The 19,561-nt window shown below is 40.0% G+C and overlaps 1 protein-coding gene across 2 annotated transcripts in view; it reads right to left on the bottom strand.

The window, feature by feature from the left end:
* Positions 1–2,915: 2,915 nt before the first annotated feature.
* Positions 2,916–19,561, bottom strand: part of fbln2.L (fibulin 2 L homeolog) — a 54,586-nt gene continuing 37,940 nt past the window's right edge. Inside the window, exons 6-15 of one of the 2 annotated variants that reach the window (XM_041590786.1) lie at positions 18,873–19,059; positions 18,280–18,414; positions 16,383–16,517; positions 15,105–15,248; positions 13,019–13,147; positions 10,519–10,644; positions 7,439–7,555; positions 6,311–6,439; positions 4,288–4,411; positions 2,916–3,491 (exon numbers count right to left, since the gene is read on the bottom strand). In XM_041590786.1, coding sequence (XP_041446720.1) covers positions 3,137–3,491; positions 4,288–4,411; positions 6,311–6,439; positions 7,439–7,555; positions 10,519–10,644; positions 13,019–13,147; positions 15,105–15,248; positions 16,383–16,517; positions 18,280–18,414; positions 18,873–19,059 — 1,581 coding nt within the window. In that variant the 3' untranslated portion in view covers positions 2,916–3,136. The remainder of the gene's footprint in view (positions 3,492–4,287; positions 4,412–6,310; positions 6,440–7,438; positions 7,556–10,518; positions 10,645–13,018; positions 13,148–15,104; positions 15,249–16,382; positions 16,518–18,279; positions 18,415–18,872; positions 19,060–19,561) is intronic. The other variant, XM_041590787.1, reaches the window with a different exon arrangement.

Genomic DNA, 19,561 nt, shown 5'->3' with positions numbered 1-19,561 from the left:
GCAGAGTTACGTCCATTCGCCAGCGAATTGTTACCTGATGATAGGAGTGTGAATGACCGGTAACGTTTGTCTTTCGCTAGCGAAGTGACGCCTGAGCCCGATAGTAAATTGTCGATGTCCTTACGGGCTGTAACACCAACGAATTGACGCTAGCGTTAGCCTCTTCGTCCTCGAGTAAATCTGCCCCATAGGGTATAGCTAATTGCCCCATTACACATGGGTTTTGACTTGGCCCCTAGAGAAACCACACAGGTCGTAACATTTAGAAATACAAGGGGCATGTGGAGGTGATTAGGCAGCTTGTGGACCCAAAGCCTCAGCAATAGAGTTTTATATAAGGTTGATACTGCAAAGCAGCGCCTAATGCTTTCTCTAAAGTCTTATAAAAAATTCTGTTAGAGAGATACAACCCCCCCACCCACCGAAAAACTCTTCTGTACCATCCCCTAGCCATTTAAGAAAACCGCCCTTTGCATAAATGGTTAAACAGACAGAGCACCAATTTTTATTTAGCTTATTTATTTATAAAAAAAAACTTGATCTAATTGGATCATGAAAAAACTCGATAAAATCGAGCGAAAACTAATTCTAAGCAACATTTCAATCGGCCTTCATTTTTTTCCTTATTTGCCTTCATCTGACTCTTTCCAGCTTTCAAATGGGGGGGGGAGGGGTCACTGACCTCTAAAACAAGGCTACAAATGTATTGTTATTGCTACTTTTTATTACTCATTTATTCTATTCATATTCTAGTCTCTTATTCAAATCAATTAATGGTTGCTAGGGTACTTGGGACTGAAATGGCAAACTGGAGAGCTGCTGAATAAAAAGCTAAAAAACTCAAAACCCACAAATAATGAAAAATAAGAACCATTTACAAATTATCTCAGAATTTCACTTCAAAGGTCAACAACCCCTTTAATGATGTGGCAAAAGATGCACTCAGTAAATGAACCCCAACTGAAGTGAACTGTACAAAAAAGCAACAGAGTATAGTGACCCCATTATGCTGAAACCTTTTGGGCTGCCATAGTATCTCCTGGGTAAATATAAGATGGGTAAAACCCATCAAACCTTTTATTTGCTTTTTTTTTTCTTTCATTATCATTTGCTTTTTTTTATTAAAGGGCATGTAAATGCAAAAAAATAAAATCCCATTTTTACTTTCATTAATGAAAAAGAAACCTCCAATATTACTTTATACTTTATACTTCTTTTTTTTTAATTAATTTAATTAATTGAATTTTTTTTAATTAAAAAATGTGTAACATTTTTATAAGAAACCTGACTATGCAGTGAAATTCTCCCTTCATTTACTGCTGTGGATAGGAATTGTCAGACGGTCCCTAACTGCTGAGCAGGGAAACAATCATACTTATGAACAGCAGGGGGAGCCCCCGCCTTACTTCCCAGCCATGCAGAACTCAAGCAGCTTTGTTTATGACGATCCCTAAGCAGCCCAGACCACACTGAGCATGTGCACAGTCTTAGTCTTGCAAATATGTTTAACAAAGTTACAAAATGGTGACCCCCTGTAGCCAACTTTGAAAGCATAAATTATTTGTTTGATTAGGCTTGTGGTGCAGTAGATTCATGTTTATATTAAGTATACAAAATACAGCATTTCTAGCCTTATTCTATTTTAGACCTTTTGCCGCATAATGAAATACATTGAGCAGGGACACACTGAGTCCTGATGCACAGACAGATTTTTTTGTTAAAACCTTTTCTTTTCAATTGTGATTCACAATTATAATACATAAAACATAATGTATTCCTATTAGTGGCATCTGCAATATCCAATCATAGACTTTCATTCAAATGTACCCTCCTAGCCTTGCAAGAAAACATCCTAAATATTTATTTTCCTATATTTGTGTAAATACTTAATATTTGTTGTTATTTGAGACCAGAAGGTGGCGTTAAGAAACTATTTAAAAGTACACATGGTAATGTTTAAACATCATGAGAAAGGGAGTGGTGGTGCTTAACATCTCTTTGCTCTGCCAACCCAAATATAATAAAGACTTGGGTAGACTTGGAGGGGGGACTTCCACCCATTTGTGAAAGCCGAAGGCTTATTTGGGCGATGCTGATAGACTGAGGGAAATGCACAGTTCAACCCTGGGACAGAGAAGAAAAGTCCAGAACCAAACGGTTGCAATAGTCTGTGGTCAACATTGATATATTAATTAAACCCTTATTAAGTGGTCAAGTCAATAGCGCTTACGCAGACTTACAAACTTACATTTTAGAAGTAGATGCAAAGATGCATTAAATAAATGTATCTTCTAAAGCTCTAAATGAAAAAAGTAATATACATATACACCTGTGTTCTACAGGATGGCAGTAACAGTGGAAACTGAAAATTTCTTCAATTCTAAATACAATTCGTATTTATTGTATTAGAATGCAGAATTATAGAACAGAAGAATGTTATGTTATTACCCATAATGAACTCCTCCTTATCTGTGCTTCTTAAGACAGAATCAGAACTCTGAATACTGAACTAATTTTATCTCTTCATTGACTCCGCTTATTTCACAGTTATGCCCCTCAGGCTGCTGGGCCTAGAGTACTGCTGAGGTTACGTCAATTATAATTTTCGGATCTTGCCAAAAACAAACTCAAATTGAAGCTATTTATTGTCCGAAAATTATTTGAACTTAGGGAGATCTGTAGTTCTTTTTTTATTATAAAGCTATATGTTCATGGTTTTATCCTTGTCTCCCAGGTCCTTTATCTTTATTCAATTTAAAGAGAGTTAATGATTTCATAATTCCTTCTCCTCGGCTTTACAGATAAGGAGGAGTTCTACAGGAGACTGTTTAAGTCAATTTCTTCTCCTCTCACAATTGTTCAGAAGGAGATTGGATGAATTGTAAACTGAAATGAGTAATAAGCTGCCGTGTTGGTTCAACAAAGTAAAGAAAAATGTAATATGCTAAACACAGATGAATATTGCCCAACTAAGGGGAAATAAATGGAATACACACCCTGCTTATAAACACAGTACATGTTGCCTTTAAGGACTCTTTACTGGAATTCCAGCATAATGTGCTGTGTCAGTCATACCAAAATGCTCGTCATCATTCCTTAAGTGTAGGAGGAAATTTCTAGAGGTAGAAAAGAATGTTTAAGAGGGGGAAGTGATAAATACGTAAATCCGGGAGAGGAAGGTTGTGACCACGCCCTGACGAAACAGTTTCATCTCTACATCCAATAAAAAGTCTTTGGCTTTCTTGACCGGTCTTTGTAAATAGATGATGCCTGTGTAGGGGTTAAATTTTCTAGAGCTGAAATAGTTTTCTTCATTTCCCTTTTTGATATCCAGGACAATAGTATCGCCTGCGTACGTTGGGGACGGCCCAATGCGGAAAATCTGCGCCGGGACCACCACTCCAGCTGGAAAATTCAGCCGCAGGTAAGAGATCCGTACGGGAGTGTTTTGGCACTCTTGGTAATTGAAACATGATATTCTTTCACAAACCCTAATAAGAAAAAATGGGGTTATTGTCTGAATAGACACAATATAATGTAAGATTTATATCTCGATTTTTTTATCGAGATTTATAAAGTGTAAAGTGTTTTTTAAATTTGAGATTTATAAAGTGTAAAAACCACAAAAACCTCTAAAACAAAAACTTTTTAGGTAAAAGTTGTTGAGGTCCTAAAGAAGCCCGGCTGATCATATTGGACCTCTCTAAAAAGCTTCTCCAGGTAAAAGTTGTCTAGGTCCTATAGAATTCAGTGGGAGCCAGGCTGATCCTATTGGGCCACTCTAAAAATTCGAGATTTATAAAGTGTAAAAACCATGAAAATCTCTAATAGAAAAACTTCTCCAGGTAAAAGTTGTCGCGGTCCTATAGAAGTCAGTGGGAGCTACGCTGATCCTATTAGATCGCTCTAATAATCCTATTGGACTGCTCTAAAAATTCAAGATTTATAAAGTGAAAACCTTTACTACAAAAACTTTGCTAGGTAAAGTTGTCCAGGTCCTACAGAAGTCTGTGGGAGCTGTGCTGATCATACTGGACCGCTCTTAATTTTTTTTTTCCGCTAGAACGTGTCCGAAAAATTTATTTTTCAAGGTTTTCGAGGTATTTGTATTCTTTAGCGCATCATTTAACTTACTTTTCCGTTCATAATTTTTTATTCTGATATTGTAATTAATCTCATGACATTCGTAGCTAGGGTTTGTGCCCTAAATTGTGGATTAAAAAAACTCTAAAACCATGAAAATCCTACCCTTGATAAATAGGCCTCCTACGGTATGTTGTGACTTACGTGTTGGAAACCTTTCTGTAGTTCTCTGGGCAAGCGTAGGAGAGACATTTGTAGCTCCCTTGGACATTGTAGCACTCCTCTGACGATGAGCAGTTGTGCGTTCCTACTTCACATTCGTCAATATCTTCAGAACAAAGAAAAGGGTTAATCCTAAAATGCTGACTTTACTCTGCTATAAGTGAAAAGGTTTCAAATGCGCTGGCCAGAAATTTTTTTAAAACATCACTCTGAGACTTTCAATAAACCCCAATAACTCATAGTAAATCTCTGCAGATGGATGGGCAGAAACATAAGAGTTGTGTCAGTAATTAATGATTTAAGTACGGTAGGTGCAACTGACACCTCGTTGAAAGTAAATGTAGGTTTGACTAATGTGAGCAGTTGAACTCATTATGAATTGTCACATCTATCTGCTTTGATAAAACTAGCAATTATGCCTGACTGTCAGGAACAAGTTTATAAATAGGTAGAAGTTAAAATGCTTGGATTCCATTGGATTGTTGGATTGACTGTACCGTTTTTTATAATAAACCTGACTGTATGCAGTGAAATTCCCCCTTCGTTTTACTTGCTCTTACATCTTAGGAAACTTCAGAGGGTCCCTAACTGCTCTGCAGGGAAATGATCATACTTTCAAACAGCAGGAGGGAGCCCCACCTTACTTCGCAGAACTCAAGCAGCTTTGTTTGTTTCCCTGTAGAGCAGCCGGCGACCGTGTAGAGATTTGTATCCACAGACCCAGCGCACTCGGCAAATTCTGATTATTAATCAGTCTTGCTGTATCGGCTTCTATGGCAGAAATTATTTGACTTGTGCTGTCTTGATAATTTATGACGATCCCTAAGCTTAACCTCCCAACTGAAGCCCAGACCACACTGAGCATGTGCACAGTCTTGGTCTTGCAAAGATGTTTTACAAAGTTACAAGATGATGACCCCCTGCAGCCAACTTTAAAAACATTTGTTTAATTAGGCTTCTGTTGCAGTAAGTTTATGTTTATGTTTAGTATACAAAAAACAGCATTTATAGCTTAATAGACTTTTGCTTCCAATAATAATTGATTGTATGTTATTTGGGATCCAGTACATGGTATTGTTTTATTGTTACAGAGAAAAAGGAAATACTTTTTAAAAACATGGATTATTTGGATAAAGTAGAGTCTATGGCAGACAACCCTTTCGTAATTTGGAGCTTCCTAGTTAACAAGTTTCCAGATAACGGATACCACATCTACACAATGCCATTCAGTGGCGGAACTAGGGGAGCAGGGCCCGCACCCCCTCAGGGCCCCCCCGACAGTCCGTTCGCCGCTGAAAATGCAGCCAAATGCGGCGGTACGGAGGGGCGGGGCCCGGCTGTGCTTCACGCACCAGGGCCCGCCCCCCTCAATGAACGCTACTGATGCCATTAATAAAAAAATATTAAAGAGAACTGTAAGCAGAACCTATTTCGGGCACAATATAAATATGTGATCAAACCTGCAATACCACAATGGGCTCCTTACCTCTTAACCTCACAAGATCTACAATGGCTTTCCCTTGAACCTACTATTTTAAAATCTCTTTTAAATAAATGTATTTGTTTTCCAAGAACCATAGCAGCTCCTGAGATGAAGCCTCGTTCTGCACAAAGCCTGTTTTCTAATCTACTTCTCTATCCATACATTCATCTCTCTCATTTAGGGAGATACTTGCTTGAAGGATTGTCAATATCTATAAGGCCTTCTCCTAATGGTCACAGTACAGTGCAAGACTTCCATATCCATATAGTGCAATAAAGCTGTTGTGTGACTATTGCAGGATGAAGTTATTGTGATAACTGGGAGAACAAAGATGTCTGATGTATTCTGAACAAGGAAAATCAGACACTGACAATTGGTTTGTTGGAGGGATCTTTGAGGCAAGTGGGAGTCAAGTTAAAACAAAAAGTATATGTACAGTATATCATTGGGATATCTAGGCACAGGTATCTTCCCATGGCACTACATGGATATTAGCATCCCTTTGGTAATGGCTCTTCTCACCTTTGCATGTCCGTCCATTGGCTGTCAGGGTGTAGCCAGTATCTGGGCAGGCGCACTGGTAGCTTCCAGGGGTATTTACACAGGCAAACACACAAAGGCTTCCAAAGTTCTGGACACATTCATCAATATCTGAAAAATAGGAAAACAATATAGAGGCCTCCAGATATTTAGGAAATCATGCATTCACTGAAGTGGAGTGTTATGTTTTGTAGCCTGAAATGAGTATGGTGTAATAGTCCTTTATTAACATGTTGGGTTACTGCCCAGGTGCAAATTTGCCCAGTGTTTATAAATAAGCGATCACTGATTGTCAGGTCACTCACATAGAGTCCTCTCCAGATTTCCTTTTTATAAAAACTGGGCAGGCAGTTTTGACCCAGATGGCCCTTACGAAAACCAGACTGTCGATGTCAAAACTGAACAAGTGGCAACTCTAATGTGACCTCCTTTCCATTTGAACCCATGCAGAAGACAATGTCCTTGATTCTGCTTAAATACTTCTTGTTTTTCCATATGCACATCTATAGGTTTATTCAGTTTTGGTATAAAAAAATAATAATAATTCTGTCATGGTTGCCTCGATGATGGGTTCTCTCCCCCCACTATATCTAAAACCTACACCATTTGTGATTTAATTTATAACATCTTATAACCGCTGCACTTCACAGGACCACTATCATTCCACTCACTCCAACTCAAGGCTCATTGGAGATTTTGAAACAGCATTTGAGAAGTCAATGTCCACCACCAGCATCGAATCATCCTAGTCTAATGGAAATTCTTGAAAAACATCAATGTTACTCCTGGGCAGTTAAATCTACTTTTGTTGTTTTTTATTTCTTTATTTCAGCAGTTTTAGAATTCTGATCACTTTAGTTGCTTTTCCAAAGACTGGACCTACTATACCATCTGTCCTAATTTCTAGAAAAAAGTTAAGGAAAGTAAGCTTAGTACCTTCAAGGTTTACTGTAAAAATGTAAAAGTTCTTTAAAACCACACCAAAGAGAACACTCATGGAATTCTAATTATAAAGCTTCTCCAGTTCTTGATCATATCAGAAGGTTCTTTTGCATGCAAATGCTTGTACTTAAGTGGCTGCAAATGTTCTAATAACATTTAAACAGTTACCTTCACATGAGATTCCATCATCTGCAAGCTTATATCCCTCCTTGCAGTAACATTGATAGGAGCCATATACATTTGTGCACTCTTGGTTACATGGATTATTCTTGCACTCATTCACATCTGTGGAAGTAACAAGAGGGTTACTGTGAAGTAAACTTTGGAAAAACATATCGTGAAAAAAGTCATATTTTTAATATTTAAATCTGGAGAAAAGTGCATGGAAAGAAGAAGAAGAGCATGAGACGAATAAGAAAACATAGGGCTTGATGTATTGTGTTTACCATTATTATAGGGGTTATGTGTAAAAAGGCACCAAGTTTGCCCAGGTGCAGTAACCCAGAGCAACCAATCAGCAGGTAGAATTTACTGATTGGATGGCTTGCACATTGCATTGATTTCTATGGGCAGTGCAAAGCAGGCTAAATGACCTTCAACCAGTAGGAAAACTCATGTTCTGCAATTGTGCTTTTGCAGGCCCTTAAAAATCAACAAAGTGGAAGAACATTCGTTATTTTTTTTTTCTTGCAATCCAAGACCAATCTCCTTATCTAAGAATGTCAAAAAGGAAAGTCCAGGCTAGCGCCGGGTCAAGCCGACTAGGCGACCAGGCTGGCCACCGCGCTCCCCCTTGACTGACTGCACACGCATGTGCAGAGCGTGGGAAGGGGAAAGAGCATCAGAAGGGAGGGCAGGAGAGAGAGAGCAGAAGGGGAGGGGAGAGAGCACCAGAGGGGAGGGAGGCAGGGGAAAACAGCGAACATGGACTAGGGGTAGGCAGAAGGCAGGTACCTTCCCAGCGACCCCCTTTTGTTGCACCCTAGCAGCTGCCTCTTCTGCCTACCCCTAGGTCTGGCCCTGGCCCAGGTGCAGGACAAAAAAATGGAAGGAACCCCATGATGCGGTTACTGCTTATAAATAAGCCCTATGTATGTTATACCAAGGATGGTTTTTAAACTAATGGGAGTCCACGCATAAACGTACACACACAAAAACACACACACGTTGTTTCATTCTAAATGACATTTCTGGGGACCCATTTATCATGTTGTGTAAAACATTGGAGACAAACATGGTGATGATGACCAATGAGACCAATCAGATCTTTGCTTTTGTTTTCTAACTTGAAGGTGACTACTGAAATCTAATTGCTGATTATGGTCAACAGCACCAGTGATGTTTGTCTTTAATGTTTCACACAGCATGATAAATAGGCCTTTATGGCATACATAGGATCCCTTTTCAGCATTTTTAAGGAATGGAAACGTTAGGTGAATGTTTCAACATGTTTAGAAAGTAATCGTAAAGCTATGATTATGTTTATAAATTAATGTTTTGAATAAACTGCGAGCATAGTAAATAATGTACATCTACCCTGTCTGGTTCTCCCTGGCATTTTGTCATATTCGCAAACAAGTGTCATATGAACACTCCAGACCTTTTTTTTTTAGCAATGAGCCGTATTGAAAAAGAACTGGGGAGCAAAACACACATGCAAAAAGTTCCTGGGGTTGCCAAATAAGGCCTGTAATTGGTTATTTGGTCATCCCATATGTGGACTGGCAGCCTACAGAAGGCTCTGTTTGGCAGTACACCTGGTTTTGATGCAACTAAAACTTGCCTCCAAGCCTGGAATTAAAAAATAAGCACCTGTTTTGAGGCCACTGGGAGCAACATCCAAGGGTTTGGTGAGCAACATGTCGCTCATGAGCCACTGGTTGGGACCACTGCTCGACCATGCTGCATTTGTTCTTTGCTATACAGCTACATCTAGTATAATTCTTCGAAATAAATATTATATAAATACTTCCCAAGATATGAATAAAGAGCAAGCAACTAGCATTTATATCATAGTCCACTGACTATTGTGGTATTCAGATATATTACCAACATATCACCTGTCATATCACCGTAGTTACTTAATAATATTCAGCTCTGATTTGGCTAAGCCATCATCTTCACCCATGGAACTGTAACATTTGCTCCTTCACTAGTAACTCTATCCTTATGCATCCCTATACTATAAACTTCTTTTCTTAAAGTTTAGGAAAACACATTTTTGCAACTTCCTGATGGATTCCATTAGTCCGGTCTAAGGAGCACATATTAGCCCAGCATAAACATTTAATGAACATAGGGCACATATATATTTTGCTTCTGTTCCAGCCCACAGCTTCTTCAGGATGTTGGTCAAAAAAGCAAATACAAAAAAAGTATAAGTAAAAATAAAGATTTGCCTTTTTGCTGACAATGATGTTTTCAAGTCACTTTAACTCATTCTTGCCCAGAGTTTACTTATTTTTCAATGCTCTGACTTTTCCCCTCCTGACGAAAGACAAGAACTTTTCAGACGTCACTAAGACATCTGTTGGGATTAGGGGGAAGGTGATTCCACGCACAATACAGGAAATGGTTCTTTATGATAAGGCCAGTAAAAATGTGGAATTCACTTCCAAGGGAGCCAATGGTGTCAAATTCAGTAAAATAGCCTTTACGAAATATATTTTTGTAGGACATAAGGGAATACATAGTTACAGCCATCAGTATAATTACAGGAAAAGAGTGATCCAGAGAAAAATGTGATTCTCTCTTGTTTTTTTTTTGCTGATGATTGGAATGGAACTCTGGGTTTTTGTCTGCCCTCGTCTAGTGAAAAATGTCTAGCCATACACTGAAATATATATGCCAGATTTGACCACCCAAGTGGTGGGTGAAATTGGGCTGATCCATACTTTGGAGACTTGCGTCATTGATCATTTTTGTGTCATCTTTTCTAATCCCTTGATCATTTTTGTGTAGACCCATAAGCTGCAGACCACTACCACACCACACACCACCACAGTGCACTTGTCAATAGATGGGTTGTGTTTTCAACCTGACCTTTGAATATTTGAGGCAGCCCAGAGCATCTATTGATCAGCGAGAGCATCAGCAGCCAATGTGTGGGCAACTTCATGTACAAATCTGTGGCTTTTTTGGAATTCCCTGTATTTAAAGCTGGAGACATAGTACAAATGCCCTCTCGAACCTACCCTAAATAAAATAATTTAATTTAGCTGCTAAATAGGATAAGAAATTATATTTACCTTCGCAATGTTTTCCATCCTGACCCAACTGGAAACCAGCAAAGCAAGAACATTTATAGGAGCCAACGGTGTTCTCGCAAGTATGGTGACACAGACGTCCTGGATAAATCCAACATTCATTTATATCTGAAAAATAATCCCAAATAATAATACTGGATTTGTGTTAATCACCAACATGCATTTTTAAAAAGCCAACATATTCTGCATCGTTGTACAATAAATACATTATACAGGCAGGAATACATACATACAAAAAACACCAATAAACCTGCCCAAAAGAGCTTATAATCTAAAAACTGTCCATTGCAGAGCTCTCCGCTTTATGGGGCAAGATGGCGGTGCTCATGGCTGTGCAGTGACTACATTGTGAAGAGTTGTGATGTTATAGCGCTGTGTTTCGGCATGAACAAGTTAAATAAAAGGACTCCAGAGAACCAGGTTCAATCCCCAAATACAGGTCTTTCTTAGTAAAGCTCCTGGGTGCTCCTAAACTACTGTCTTGCCATGAGCCATTGGTTCCTGACCTCCAGCCTTGTTCCTGACCTCACTACTTGCTGCCTGACCTGATCTTTTTGCCTGGATGTGACTACAATCTCTCTTAACCACTCGGATACTGCAAATTGGACTTTTCTGCATACAGCTTTCTCCTTGATCCAGACTCAAGCCTACTAGAGCTGCTAGGCCCTGGCAAAAACATATTATTAGAGATTAGAAATGCCCTGCTTGTACTTCTGTATAGTTGCACACAGCAACACCCAGTTCATCCTGCCTTCCGTTCCGAATCAAATGCTGCAGCACCTATTGATGGAGGGGAACCCTGGACACACGTCACTCGCATGCCGAACACTTGAAAATTATGCCAAATAGACTTTAGAGCACAATTTTATGTTTATTCCCACTATTCCAGTACCATTGCAGTCGAAATATTTGTTGAAAAGTTATATAGAAATTAAGACTAAACTCAATTCATAATTTGTGATCATAATGAGTTCTGTTCTGAAAATGTATGTTTTTTTTTTTTACTTGTTCTCAAAAGGACAAAATGAGTGAGATGTCCCTTAGGCCAAAGGCAAGCCAGGTGTATTGCCTCCAGTGGAGAAATGCTTGCCATTGACTTGGATGGCAATTTTCTGTCCCTGTGTGTACAAATTGTTTTCATGCTGAAATATGTACTTGAATAGTGACAAGAGGTCGCTATTTAACTGTGTTGCGTTTCTTCAACGTCCGTTGTTGTGTATCGTTAGATTTATTTGCAATTAGAGCCGGGAAACACACTCATTCTTTCACTTAATCAGACCAAGCTTTTTACTTTCTTTCACAATAATACAAAGACTGGAGCTGACCTGAGAATGCTGATGGCTGTTTCATGAATTTAACCTACACCTTCAGGAAAGGAGCGAGACCATTTGCCATTCTGTTTATTTGCTCGCCATATGGTTGAAATTAGATTTTTTTTTTTGCAAGATCCTACAATCTTCCAAGAGCTTTAAATGAGTAATTTTAAACATATGTGGCTACAGTAAAACATTTCATATTGTCCTGAGTTAATATTGGACAAATATCTGCCTCGCGCAGCACAATCTCCTCTGATTGTCACTAAATAGCTTATTTTAGAGCTCACATTCCTTCTGAATAACCATTAAACAATAGTAAGACTTTGCAAGTCTAAGTTATAAGTAAGAGGCAGCACATTCAGTATACTATACAGCGTATATAGTGAATAATGTACCCCCTACTGGAAAATATAAGGAGGAATTCCATGCCACCAGCCTCCTGTCTTTATATGGTCATGGAACTTCTTGGTGACATAATATTCTTATATTGTACAAAAGAGGGTACGTTATTCAGTATATCAAGGCTAATTTAGCAATCCAACTGCAAGTGGGTGCACTAAGATGGAGAACACTCAAAACATACTCCTTGCACTTCCTTCAGAACCTGCCCTGTGCTCATAAAAAGCCCTATAGTGTTCCGACATCAGTACATATGACAGATTTGGCACAGGCCCATCTACAGTAATTTCATATTGATTTTTTAGTTAAGGATCTACTGAACCCAATTGAGAAGTCACTATATTAAGTGAGCAGAGGAACAAGTGAGCCTCATCCTATACCAGGAGTGTTTGATGATTGGTGGCTTTTAATACAATTAGGGGTGCATCAATGCTACTACCTAAGGCAGCAGATCCAATATCACCCCTCCCTCCAGCCATGCTTATCTCTCCTGTACTTGATTCAAAGCATTATGGGGTGAATTGCTACTGTACAGAGGGCAGTTGGTTACAGTAGAAGAGTGGAATATCTAGTTAAAAAACTAAAATTCTGGTCCTGGAGTCACCAAGGGCAGAGCCTCACCTTGCCTCATGGCAGAAGCACCCTGCAATATCATGAACATTTAAAAGGCCACGATACATAAATCATAAATATTGGCTCCACTACACTTGTTGCAAACATATAGAAAGTTAAAAGAAAAGGAAAGATGGGAATTAATCTGCACATACCAAGACAAGCCTTTCTGAACAAGTCATATCGGTATCCCATCTTGCAGTCGCAGCGGTGAGATCCCGGGAGATTGAAACAGGTTTGTTCCTGGGAGCAGTTGTGGGTACCGAGGTTACACTCGTTAATATCTGAAAGAATGTAGATGTCAGAATTATTACCAAAAATACATTTGTCAACAGAATAGATAATTACCCTTTTTTAACTTCTATTCTAATGCAAAGCCTATTGCTAAACACATAATACATCCTTTCTATGTGCTGATGTATACATAATTAGATTATTGATTAATTGTTCACAGTGATTCTCAAACATCAATAAAGACTCAGTTGCTGATATTGCCCTGGCCAGAAAACAACTCAGAGCCCAATTCCAGTTTCATCTGAACATTGGTATATCTTGCAGTTGGCATTGTGGATGCACTATGCTTAGCACTAATCCATGTTGTTCTATGTTTAAGGGAGGACTGATCAAGTTCCAAGAAACATTCGTGTTTTTGTTATGATTCCTTGCACAAGTACAAACATTTTTTGCAGTGTTTTTGAACTAGAACATTTCTCACATTTATTTCTGGTGTCAAGACAAACATTTTCTGTAGTTGTCCAACATTTCCATGGGCTTCTGTCTGATGAATTTAATAAACAACACTTTTTAAGCATGATATTTCTTATTTTATCTTTTAATCAAGTGACCCATTACTGTACTCTGGGTCAGCCAGAGGCCAGTTGGGCCTATTCAGTCCATGGCTGTGCACACAGAGACATATCCCTCAGCATTTTCTACCCCCTCCTTCTGAAGATCTTGTGACTCAAGAGATAAGATTATGACAGCACACCCTACGTCACTGGTCCCCAACCAGTAGCTTGCAAGCAACCAACCCCTGTGTCCTCAACGCAGAAGCTTATTTTTTAAATTCCTGGCTTTGAGGCAACATAAAATCCAGTTGTACTGCCAAACAGAACCTCCTGTAGGCTGACAATCAGCATAGGGGCTACCAACAGTCAATCACAGCCCTTATTTGGCACCCCCAGCGACTTTTTTCATACTTGTGTTGTTCCCCATCTCTTTTTTACATGTGCATGTGGCTCACAGGTAACAAAGGTTGGGGATCCCAGCCCTATGTTACATAAATTACACTTGCATCTGCTTGGAGATGAGATTGTTGATGATAAACTCTGTGCAGGTCTCAGGGCAGGAGGCTATCACTGCATCTGTGTGCCCAGGGCCAGATTTGTATTTCTGACGCCCCAGACCTTAAGCAGTCTGTCTGCTCCCCGTCCCCTGCCTGCCCCAAGTGCATATGTGCGCATGCGCACACACAGAAACTCCCTCGTCTGGGCGGCATGCCGCCCCTGGAATTGCACCGCCCTAGGGCCGGGCCTTTGTGGCCATGCCATAAATCCGGGCCTGAGTGTGCCATGAAATGCTGGGGGTCAGTGAAACAAAAGATAAAGGTAAAAAAGCAGCATTCTAGTAGAAGCCAGCAACAGCTAGTAGGAGAGAGGCCTGGACTGGCAATCTGTGGGTTTTGGCAAATAACAGACGGGCTGCTGTAAGATGCCATAGAGTAGACTGTCATTATATAGTGGGCCTCTGGGCAGAGGGAGCACCATTTGCTCTCCCAGCACTGGAACCCCTGTGGCCCACTATGCAGCAAGACCTAGTCCAAATTGGGCCCTGCAGTTGAAAAAAACAGCCCTGTCTCTCTACATATCTCTATTGGTTAAGTGTGAACTTTGTTTAAAACATGGCATGGGATACATAGCTGCATATGTTCAGCAGGGACTATTTCTTCATTAGTGTTGCCTGGAAGGGACCTCAGTCTGATTTCAGCCCATCGATTCTATAATTTGGATTTCCCTGGGTTGTTACATTCCCTCGGCTCATTGGAATAGGCTGCATTCCTGTGCTGAAAACAATTTAGGAAAACAAGTCTCATTTAGATTTACTTTGTATATGAGCCAAGTGGAGCAGGAAGGAGACTCAATCCATTAGTTTCAAGGCTCGGTGGAGATTACCCGAGCAGGAAAATAAATAGCCACTCACAAAATGTTCCGCAAAACCTGCAGTCATAATAAACATTCTCACCAATGCACATCGTTCCATTCTCATTTGATTGATATCCTTTGTTGCACTTTAATTGTTTTCTCTGGCAAACGAAGGAGCCCAAAGTATTCACACAAGTAAATCCTTGTTTGCAGGGAGGGGCCAGGGCCGAACATTCGTTTATATCTGAAAATGGAAAGAGAGTTGGAAAGTTGTTGAGCAATAGCCTTAGTGACAGCTATTGGATCTGTTTCCTACAATTTCATTGGGAAAAATGAGCTGAAATCCAGGAACGCCGTTACCCACAGTGTATTTGTATTACTGTATGAAACAATGCTTCATTCTTGCTGAGTCGCTGCTCCTATGAATTAATGGCATATCAACATTGAATAGACGTTACTTAACCCAGTATGAAAATGAAAACGCAATTATATGGGGTTTTTCAAAAGTGATATCAGCCCGTTCCTAAAAATTATTTCAATGTGTCAGTATCCCTTTAATGTTCTGAAACTGTTTTAGGAGATTTTAGGAATCATCCAAAAAAAACCCAGGTCCTATACCTGTTCACATTTACAAATTCAGCCACAAATGTGCTTGTTAGGAATGAGTTCTTTTTTATTAGGGTGGTGAAAGTCTACACAAAACCGTGCTAGAATTTCATGGTGTTTTGCACAGGAAAATCAGAAAAAATTCAGAAGAAATGCCAATGTCAGTACAGGTATGTGATCCGTTATCCGGAAACCCGTTATCCAGAAAGCTCCAAATGCCCATCTCCCATAGACTCCATTTTATCCAAATAATCCACATTTTTAAAAATGATTTCCCTTTTCCCTGTAATAATAAAACAGTAGCTTGTACTTGAGCCAAACGAAGATATAATTAATCCTTATTGGAAGCAAAGCCAGCCTATTGGGTTTATTTAATGTTTATGTGATTTTCTAGAAGACTTAAGGTATGAAGATCTGTAATTCGGAAACCCCCAGGTCCCAAGCATTCTGGATAACAGGTCCCAAATCTGTTTTAGAATTTTGCCTTGCTTTTTGTTGCATCAAAAAACATGCAGTTTTTACTGTATGCAAGGGAAAAATAACTGAATAAAAACGACAACAGAATGCAAATGCACATTTTTTTGCTGAAAAAAAAGTTTTGCCCCAGAAAAAATGTTATTTTAAATCAGGAGTCCCCTGCTGCCATTTATCTAGAATCTAGACAGATGTACTGTATCACTGCCTCTCCTTGAGACATGGCACATCAATATACAGATCTAAAACAAGTTGCTCCCCTGTGTAAACTACAAGCAGGACTGATCTACCAACATACCAGTACAAACTCCATCTACTGTTGTGTATCCACTCTCACATCTCCTTTCTTGGATACAAATGAATGAGCCAACAGTGTTAATACAGCGCTCCCCTGTGGCACACGTGTGTTTATTCATCACGCATTCATCAATATCTGCAAAATGAGATACAGCGCACTTACAACATATATACAAAGCAGGGTCATTTGTGTATAATGAATAGAAGAAGTTGTATATAACGGGTGCCATGTTTGCTCCAGGTCTGCAAATCAATCAGATATTTCATATACAAGCAGACCAGCAAATGCAACCTACTGACTAGTTGCAAGGGGTTATTATGCCAAGCAAACTATGCATGCGTTATTTCACAAAAGTTTTTAATAGATCATTTCCTCTTTTTTGATTTGGGGATTCATGAATCTTTCATGAAGGATTTGACCAAATCCTGAACTAAATCCAAATCCTAATTTGCATATGGTTTAATCCATCTTTAGGGTAAGGAAGGGTTAAAATGAGCCGCTGCTGTGTAATAAATATTTACGAGATTTTAAGGATTCCAATGAGGTTTGGCCAGGCACTTGGATTCTGCCAAATCTGAATACTGCTGAAAAATGCAGAATCCCAAACTGAATCCTGGATATAGAGCATCTCCTTTTATTTAACTTGTCTTAAAACCAGTTATCAGTGGCATAACTATAGAGGAAGCATACCCAGCGGTCACGGGAGGGGGGCCCAAACCGTAAGGTCTGCTTTCTCTATAGCTCAATAGAATACCCCTCTCTAGCCGCTCTCTACCTGCAGATGGGGAAGGTGGACTCAGGCAGGTGGGAGACTCCAGCATGGGGTCAGGGAGTGGGAGAGTGGGAAGGCAGGGCCAGGTAGGGATCATTGTGCGCTGGGCCTCTCCAAAGATATTTTTACGGTTGTGTCCAATGCACATTAATTACGCCACTGTCAGTTATGAATTAAGAAAAAAACAGAGGTTGCCTATTTGGAGTAACTAATGAAACAGGAAGGGGAGCAGAGGTTGCTGGTCACCATTGGTATTTCATGCAGATCCCAGATGTCCACTGATTAGGAAATCTAAGCCTTCCCCTAATCGATATGCATCAATATCATAACGTAGTGTATGAACATATATGAGTTGGAAAATATGAGCATGATGCACATGTGTCTATATGAACCTTTAATAAATTTGACAGCACCCCCAGTGCAACTTTCAGGTACTGCCTCTATTTTTTCAAAGAGACTATGGGGCAAATTCACTAAGTGCCGAAGCGCCTAACGATAGCGTGAATTCGCTAGCGTTGGGCATTTTCGTTACTTCGCAAATTCACTAACGGACGCTGGCGTAACTTCGCTAGTGTTACTTCGCACCCTTACGCCTGGTGAATTTGCGCGCGGACATAACTACGCAAATTCACTAATGCACGCATTGTTCTGAACGCTACCTTTTACGCTAGACTTCCTTCGCCACCTCAGACCAGGCGAAGCGCAATAGAGTAGATAGGGATTGCTTCAAAAAAAGTTAAAATTTTTTCTAACTCCCAAAAAACTTTGGGTGATAGGCTGAAAACGATCGAAAAATTTTTTGGGGCTCCTCTCCTTCCCCCCTACATTTCCTAACTCATGGCACCTTAACTATACAGTGGGCACATGTGTAGGGCAAAATAAAAATTTTATTTGATGTTTTGAAGGTTTCCCAGGCTTGTGTAGTGCTGCTACGAATACTTCCACCTTACGCTACCCCTGAGCGCAACTTCGGATTTTAGTGAATTTGCGCGGCGCTGGTGAAAATACGCCTGGCGAAGTGCGGTGAAGTGGACGCCAGTGCAACTATGAATCATTGTGAATGTCCCACTATATATGTTGAATAGATCCTCGCACACAATGGATGTAGTTGTTGTTTAAACATACCTGTGCATACTCCATTTACAACTGCAAACCCAGTCTCACATCTTTCCTCTTGGATACACACAAACGACCCAACAGTGTTAACACAGCGCTCTCCTTGGACACATGTGTGTGTGTTTAGAACACATTCATCAATATCTGCAATTAAAGCATGATACAAACCTGTTAATATATATAGAGACAGATACCCGAGTAACTTGGCAATAACCATCTGTAGGAACTCATTTTGGTTTAACCACACAATGTTTCATATCATGAGACTTTAGAAGTAAACACATATCACTGACCCTGCTGCATAACTGTATTTGGCTTTAAATTAAGACAAGAAATCTCTGATGAAGGCTGTCAGTGTTACGTTTGGGAGATCATAGGTCCTGACATTCCTTCAAAGCAAGGGGCACATCAGCATGGGTTTGAATGAAAATATTATCAGTCAGTTTACAGACAACAGTGCTGGAACAAGCCTCACACTCAAGAAAACTGATGCATAAATGTGACCAATGAATGCAGATACAACAGTTGAAAACTCTTTATGTTGCCTTGACTAGTGTAATACCCTGAACATACATGAATTGCAAACTAGCAGCAGGACTTACCTGCCTCGGGCAAAACCAAGAGCTCAGGTTTAGAGGGGACTTTAGCATCTGGCAGGATGAGCTGCTCGTCCCCGTTGCAGCACAAGATCATCATGTGATTGCAGGGATAGCCCAGATTGAGGTTGGATTCACATGAGCTGCCCTCCTTCCTCACCTTCAGTCCCCACGAACAGCAGTCACAGCACAGCTGCAGTGTAAAGTCATTAAAAATAACATTTAGGAGCAGGCATACAGGCTTTTAGTTCTAAGTCAGACTTATTAGGGCTCTGGTATTTAGAGCCTACAAGCAAAACAAGCATCTCTCGTGTCCTATTGCCCCTTTGCAGTGAGTTACAGAGACAGAAGGTGAGCAGAGTCTAGGGGGCAAATTCACTAAGCGCCGAAGCGCCGAACGCTAGCGTTAATTCGCTAGCGTTTGGCATTTTCGTTACTGCGCAAATTCACTAACGAACGCTGGCGTAGTTTTGCTAGTGTTACTTCGCCTGGCGAATTTTCGCTAGCGACGTAACTACACAAATTCACTAACTTGCGCAGTGTACTGAACGCTACCTTTTACGCTAGACTTCCTTCGCCACCTCAGACCTGGCGAAGCGCAATAGAGTAGATAGGGATTGTTTCAAAAAAAGTCAAAATTTTTTCTAAGTCCCAAAAAACGCTGGCGTGTTTTCTACATTATGGGTGATAGGCTG

This window comes from Xenopus laevis, chromosome 4L (assembly GCF_017654675.1).
Source record: "Xenopus laevis strain J_2021 chromosome 4L, Xenopus_laevis_v10.1, whole genome shotgun sequence".
Classification (NCBI taxonomy): domain Eukaryota; kingdom Metazoa; phylum Chordata; class Amphibia; order Anura; family Pipidae; genus Xenopus; species Xenopus laevis.
The sequence above is the reverse complement of the archived record's forward strand: the minus strand, read 5'-3'. Positions and strand labels throughout refer to the sequence as shown.